The 7706-nt window shown below is 33.8% G+C and overlaps 1 protein-coding gene across 1 annotated transcript; it reads right to left on the bottom strand.

Moving 5' to 3' along the window:
• Positions 1 to 607: 607 nt before the first annotated feature.
• Positions 608 to 7628, bottom strand: LOC105621777. The gene is made up of 6 exons (XM_012203230.1): positions 7273 to 7628; positions 2782 to 2898; positions 2357 to 2432; positions 2091 to 2256; positions 1179 to 1316; positions 608 to 909 (listed from the first exon to the last, which is right to left on the bottom strand). The coding sequence occupies exons 1-6, from the start codon at positions 7626 to 7628 to the stop codon at positions 608 to 610; spliced, it is 1155 nt and encodes a 384-aa protein (XP_012058620.1).
• Between the last annotated feature and the right edge of the window lie 78 nt (positions 7629 to 7706).

Raw genomic sequence — 7706 nt, 5'->3', positions numbered from 1 at the left:
ACTATTATTAATTACTTATATAATATATACTACTACTACTTAACTTACTACTACTAACAACTAACTAATAACTAACTAACTACGTACGTAGTACTATATTATATATATATATATATATATATATATATATATATATATATATACATATATATATGTATCTACAGTTGAGTTCCCTTATTCTTTAAGTCCCCGCCTTTCTACTCTTCGTTACTTTTCTTACAATGAGAGAGTAGCGCAAGACTAGATGCGTAGAGAACAAAAGATACGGGCGTTCGACTGAATTTGTCTAAATAAATAAATTTTGCTTTCTTCGCATCTTCGACCAAGATCGATACTTTGTACGCGCGCGAGTACAACGTTGCGATCGAGAGACAATTATGTACTTAAATAATATATTATTTTCTTTATCTCAATTTACCATCACATTCGGTTGAGACAATTGTACTTCAAGCGAAGTTGCTATTGATTATCGTTGCTGGATTAAATTTTTTATCTCGTTCGCGGTCGGTTACAGAGATCAGAGATGATTTTCTTTCAGTTTTACATCATAACGTAATGTCGCGCGTGATAATCTCTCCATATTTTTTTGCACCTCGATCGAATTTCATCACATTTCTATCTTTGCTATTTCCTCCTTGTCGATTATCTCAAAGTCGCTATCGCCGTTGCTCTCATCGCTGCTGGCCACGATTTTCTTCGCGTCGAAGACTTCCTCCTCGGAAGAGGACGAGGAACTCTTCTCGAAATGACCGCTCTGAAACTTTATACCGTCCTCTTCGGCGTCGTTCTCGCCGACGCTGAGCTCCAGTTCCGATAGTTCGACACCGTCGGTGCTACCCTCTCCATGGGAGGGCATATTGAATGCTATCTCCTGGAGGCCCTCTATGAAATCCTCGTCATAAAAAGAATCTGCAGGCAATGCGACGAGATATAAAGATGTAGAGAAGATTGAATGGTGGATAAAGATTAAAAATTTTATTTTGCTTTAAATTATCGAACAAATAAAGCAATAAATATGAAAAATTGGAATCGATAATCTCTAAAAGTTACGAAAATATTTAAAATCCAATATCTGAATCGCGAATTTTTTTAGGATTTGTTGAATTTATACTATATTTATATTTATATTATATTTAGTATATCACTTATAAGTGATAAGTAATTCGTCAAACACATACCATTCTGAGTGTCCGATTGCACACTCGTCGGTGTTGGCGAATGATCGCCCGTCTCTCCCACTCGAGTTAATACCAGCAGACTCGCCTCTGTTACCACAGGTAAAAACTCATCCTCGATTTCACTGTCACATTGCCAGTCTGAAAAATAAGTGAGATTAATCAAAAATGTTTCCTCATGTAAACGTTAATATAACGAAATATTATCGTATTAAATTGTGTGTAAAAAAAGTTTAATAAAGATTTAAGTTCAATGTCGAAGTTCAATGAAAGAGAGATATAAGAGAAAATTTTTTCAATAAATTTAATTCTGCTTTCAAAACTAACAAATAATCGGTGCGTAAATCGTTTGCTTAAACTGAAATTTGTAAAAATTCACATAAAGCTAATTATTAGGTAATAAGATCCGCTTTGATCGAATATATGACTTTCGGTTTGTGATTGAAATTAAAAATTTTTTTAGTTAAAGATTAATATGGTTCTTTAATTACAACTCCTAATCAAGTGTTTCAATTAAAGTTAGATAATTATACATTGTACATAATTGTATTGTTAAATAGTCCAAAATTGAAGTTAATTACGTTAGATCTAAAAACTAAATCATTTATGTTTAATCGTTTACACTAAAAGTATTAACATTTCTTATCATTAAAAGGATGAAGCGAATAAATTATTGTGAAGACAAAAAAAGTGATGAAAAACAAAATATTTCGTCATAAAAAATATATAATTATAAAAATAAAAAAATTAAAACAGCTATTTTTACACAAGAAATATAATACTACTATAATACTAATCTAAAAAAATAGAAACTATCAATAATGATTCTTGGTATGGATACTTCTAGAGTCAATCTTTAAGATTTAAGATTCGAGTCTTCTGTTCTGTCAGGAAAATTTAGACGTTTTCGATTACCTTTGTGTGACAAGAGGTACTCCCGTGCTTTGTCAAACAGTTTTAGGGGAAATCGCAGTAGCATACATGCCAGTAACATGCCGTAGTACATGAAGCAAAGGGTTGATGTATGGACGTGGTCGAGGAACCATAGGAAGAAGGCCACGAGACAAAGGACGATGCAATGCTGAAAAATTGTAAACGGAATATTAAGATTAGAAACAGAAGATTAGAATTTTCGATCTTTTCAAGATTCCCTCCTTGTGAGAAGACAAAGAGAATTTTACCAATCCTGGTTTTTCGCTCCGCAACTTCTTCAAGGTCTGCCATACCCAGTGAAGTCCACAGCACTCCCTTTGCTCCCTACATTTATAAAAGATCAAGATTACTATTGTTTTTTTTGTTTTTTATTCAAGTCCTTTTCAATTGAGAGCAAGATTGTTATGAGCGACTACTGAAATATCTTCGAGTTCTATTAATATTACTATTAATTTTACTATTAATAAGCAAATGATTGACAAATACAATCATATCGAAGATAATTTGATGATGGAAATATTATACGCGTTATTCAGCGATTTATCTCGACTAATATTATTCAGCGAATTATCTTGACGATTATTTTTCCACGAAATAAATATAAGTGCAACGTATTGAGCGTGCAATAATGCGATGCCATAATGCGAGTAATAATTTTCTTTCGATAACTTACACTGCAGGGGCCAAGGTGTCCATGAATTTGTAAGCGATTATCAATTGGCTAATACAATACACGGCGACAAGTTTATATGGAAATAATGGTGACGTCATTCCCATTAAAGTATAGATCCTGCAACAAGCAGCACGTGTTACAATTAAGGTTATTCTATGTGTAAAATGTATAAGTATAGTATAGCATAAGACCGTTTGGATCAATGAGCAACCAGAAAGAGTCGTGATACTAATTTATTTAGTACAATGAAAAAATAAGAATAAATCGATTTCTGGCAAGAATTTCTCAAGAATTTCTTAGTCACAATCGATATATACACACACACACACACATATATATATATATATATATATATATAAAATTTGTCGTGTAACAAAGGAAATAATACCACAAAAAAATAAGATCTATTTATTTGTAGTTAAAATGACAGAGGATTTTGTTTGTTTCTCCTGATAAAAAAAAATTCTCACTACATCTTATAGTATTTTTAAGAATTTCTCTTATTTTAAATTTATGAATGTTTCTGAAAATAAAATCTTAAACTTTTTCGAAAATTATAGAATAAGAAATCTTTGAATATTTCGGAATTTATATATATAAAAAATTCTAAAAAAAATCCAAACTGTCTCAGCATTTCTGAAAAGTATTCTAATTCGTATAAAAAATTAGAGAAGTTTTTTAAAATTTTATAAAATTTTTAGAAATTTTGAAAAATTATATAAAGAATTTGAAAATTTTTCACTGGGGTCTTTAAGTATTCTGTTTTATACGAAAGGACTCTCGAAATCTTACAAAAATGTGAATATCGTATAAAAAGATCTGAAACAATCCATTGATACATAAATTCTGTAAAAAGCTTGAAATTTAGCAGTCATTCTCGTATGGACTCCCTGCATCCATCTATTTTATCTCGACTGAAAAAGGCATCAGGTTTTTCTTTGTGAGGTACGGATCTTCATTTATTTCTATATTATATATTAAGTATGTATTATGCGTACGTACTCGTATTACATATATAACTCATTACAAAATCATTTCTGTCAATCTTATCCAATAAACAATTCGCACACTGGCGCGACAAAAATCAATACGCGAAATAAAAAATTTGATTTATCATTTCGATGTGTAGCAAACGTCATCTTCATTTTATTTAAATTTATAAATTATATCGCGAGGAAAACAAATTGTTTGTACGTACTGCTCTTAATGATATTCACATTTAGATCATTTCTCTTTTGTAAACATTTATGCTTAACTGGATTAATCGCATCTCATTGAGAATTGAATTGAGAAAAATTATTCGACCAAGAATCTACACTAAGAAAAAAATTATTTATTTGATTAAATTAACCCTTAGTACATACCCTTTTTTTGGACACTTTTACTACACATGTTCAACCATTCGTGTTCTGGATTAATTTTCATCATTTTTACAAGTATATAAAAATTATTAAACGATTTTTACTTATATTTTGATATCTTGTATTTATACAATTGTATATGTTCATAATAAATTGTAAATAAATTGTTATAACTAAATATAATTAATAAAATGAGAAAAATGCTGTTTCATACAAAAATGCAAAACTGAAACAAAAATGTTTAAAGGAAAAATATGATTCAATACCTTAAAATTGACATTGCAAGCTACAATAAAGAAATAGTTTAAGTATCGACCGTCCAAAAAGTTTAGTTATTGAGTAACCTGAAAATTATGTTTTTTTTAATATGCATGAATGAAATATAAATTGAAGAAATATTGCATTTACATTTTGAACAATATATTTTGTTACTATTGTGTTAAAAAAAACTTATAATTTATTAGGAAAATGTTCTTTAAAACATTACAGACAACATAATATTATATATGATATTACTATGATAACATTTAGCACAAGAGTGCCAAAAATCGTATTTATTACTATACTATTTTGAGATTAAATTCTTTTTTTAATAATTTGTGAAATATTCCCGCAATACAACCGAGAATTAGTTGGATATAAAGAAAAAAATAAAAATTGTTTAGTTACAAAAAATATACACTCTGTACACACGTTGAGTCATTTATGATCCAGAAGTGAACTTCGGAGTTCGGTTATGTCAGTTAAAGGATACACATGAATTGAAGTCGGCAACGCACAAAATTTGTTCTTTAGATGCCAAACTTTCTTTAGGAATAGAAAAGAGAAAGGTATATTTGACTAGATAGTATTTCAAAGAAAGGAAATGGACATGAATAAAGAAATGCACGAATAATCCAAAGGTGTGTATATTAAGGATTAATTTAGTTTGTCTTTGTTACTTTCATTGGAGAATGTTATATCCATACAGCACAAATTAAAACCGTAAAAGAACAAACTTAATATTTTATAGCGTAACTTGTTATATTATTATTTTATCTAATTGAACAAAAATTCGGAAAAAGATTAAGAAAACTACGCAGATCGCAAGAGCATTTTTCGTTCGCATAGGAAGGAAGCGAGGTAAAGTATGTAAAAACGTCGTAAATAAAAAATAAGAACTTAAATCAAATATAAAAGATGTAAATTAAAACCGCAAATTGGATGGAAGACATAAAAGAAGCTTTAAAACGTAAGTATGAAAGAAGTAAGCGTGTAGATAGGAAAATTCGCATACCGGAAGTGAAGCGTCAATATATGTACGTAAATAGCGGACGATGAAGTACGTCTTGTTGACGCTGATCGTCATTCCAAATAACACCGCGCATTTACGCGCTTTACTACGAATAATCGGACACGCGATTACGACACACTACACACTTGTCCGATTACGTGGTGTGTGTACGTGTGCGTGTGCGTGCGCGCGCGCGTATCGCGCCAATTCCCCACGAGCGTTCGTCCGTTCTGAAAGGGGGCCTTGACCTAGAAGGCAAAGTTACTCTTGTGCACACGAAACGTAAAACAGCTGTAATGCTGCGCGGCGTGACGTCACGAACGGCCGGAGGCGCGGCACGTCGCACAACGTGCACGTGAAGACGAGAAAGACGCAACGAAAACGATAACTGTCAACGTAATAATATATAGCCGACATAAAGACAAGTCGTAGTGTCGATGACGACTAGAGAGCCGAGAGTGACGGCGAATGGGAGAAACCGTGTCCTTTAAACGCATAGCTCTTTAAATGGAAAGAAACGTTCTCTCGCAAACTGCGTAATTCTCCGAATCTTCCTCCGAGTTCCCTTTTTGTCCGAGTAGATCATTTCTGCAATATTGCAGTAATATTGCAAATATTGTAGTGATGATGCTGCAAGCTTCTGCTGTATGAATAAAAAACAAAACGAAAAATTATCTTCGACAAAATTGAAAATACATCCATAAACCAATATTACTCGAGCAAATTGAAGTAACAAATGACTACGTTCAGAAAGCAACATCTTTGCAATGATTATAAAATACCTCGACATAATTGGTTTAGATCCGAACTGAAGGAACTGAAAGCAGGAATCAATCGTGTTGAAAAATTTTAAAAAAGCTGCTATCTCTGCTGAAAGCGAAGTCAATGTTACAGCACTTCTAAGGTTGAAATTTAATGCTTGTTCCTGTTATTTGCCTTTCTATTATGTCCCTTTCATTTTGAGCATAGGAAATGTGCTTTATTCTAATTATATTGAACCTTTTGTCTGGATATACCAATAACAAAGAAAAACTAGTTCAAATATAAAAGACTTGAGCCGCTATTCTTAAAAAGGAATGTATACAAAAAACTCGAGAAATACTATGTAATAATATTTAACGCATACTAATATCTGTATTCATAGTCAGACTTTATATTTAAGACTTCCTTAAAATTATCTTTAGATGCTCAGTAGCCAATAAAATAATTTATAGAACATCCGAAGATAAATTTAAGGAAACCTTAAATATAACAGGCATTCTATTCTACAATAAGCCAGTGGCCTATCATAACATAAATCAGAAGTTAGAAGCTGGAAATTGATCAATCACAGTCGTCAATTTTTAGCTTCTGACTCCTGATTTATGACTAATAAGGCTTATTGTAGAAGACCCATAAGGCCTGATGTCTATGAAATACGGGCATAAGTATTTCCTTAGTTTTTCGTATAACTCCATTTCAAGAATAGAGATTTCCAGCGGAAGCAATGTGTTGGAAAACAAAGGATAAGAGACATTCTACAATTAGTCAAATCAGAGGTAAGAAGCTAGAAATTGACCAATCACAGTCGTTAATTTTTAGCTTCTGGCTTCTAATTTAGGACTAATGGCTTATTGTAGGCTCGCATTACGAGAGAGAGATCTTTCACATGAATGTCGCGAACAAGCGAGCGAAACTGCCGGAGTGGCGAACAGATGAAAAACGAGTCGACGAGCGCGGGAGTGCTCGAAAGAACGTTTCCTTTGTTTGTTTTTTACAACGTAGGTCGAAGAAAGCGGCTTTGGAACAACAGAAGGAACAACGCACGCGCATCAAGACTGGACCGATTGATGACTGGCGACTGGCGACTGGACTCACCAGAATGTCGCGATGAGCACGATGAAGAGGTAGAGGTTGACGAAAAAGGCGCTGTTCTCCCAGAGCAGCGTCTTCTCGCCGGCGGCGATATACCGGCACACCTCGCTCTTGCACCCCATGGATGCTGGATCGGTGGACGGACCGCCCGACGACGCGGACGTCTCCTGGGACAGCGATGATGACGCCACTGTGTTGCCATCGACGTTCTCACGTTCGATTCCCATTGCTCGCCGATACATCCAGCACCATACATCCAAGAAAATCCATTCCATGACACGTTCCATGACCCGGCGACCGGCCAGGACTCGATCCCACGCCCAGAGTCGCTCCATCATCTCCGGATCGGGATGCATCATCGGATCGCGTGCACGTCGCTCGACGTCGTCGTCGTAGTATCAGTCGTCGGCGGCGTCGACGGCGCTCCACGACATCCA

Source organism: Atta cephalotes (assembly GCF_000143395.1).
Source record: "Atta cephalotes unplaced genomic scaffold scaffold00037, whole genome shotgun sequence".
Classification (NCBI taxonomy): domain Eukaryota; kingdom Metazoa; phylum Arthropoda; class Insecta; order Hymenoptera; family Formicidae; genus Atta; species Atta cephalotes.
This window is presented reverse-complemented; position numbering and strand designations above follow the sequence as displayed.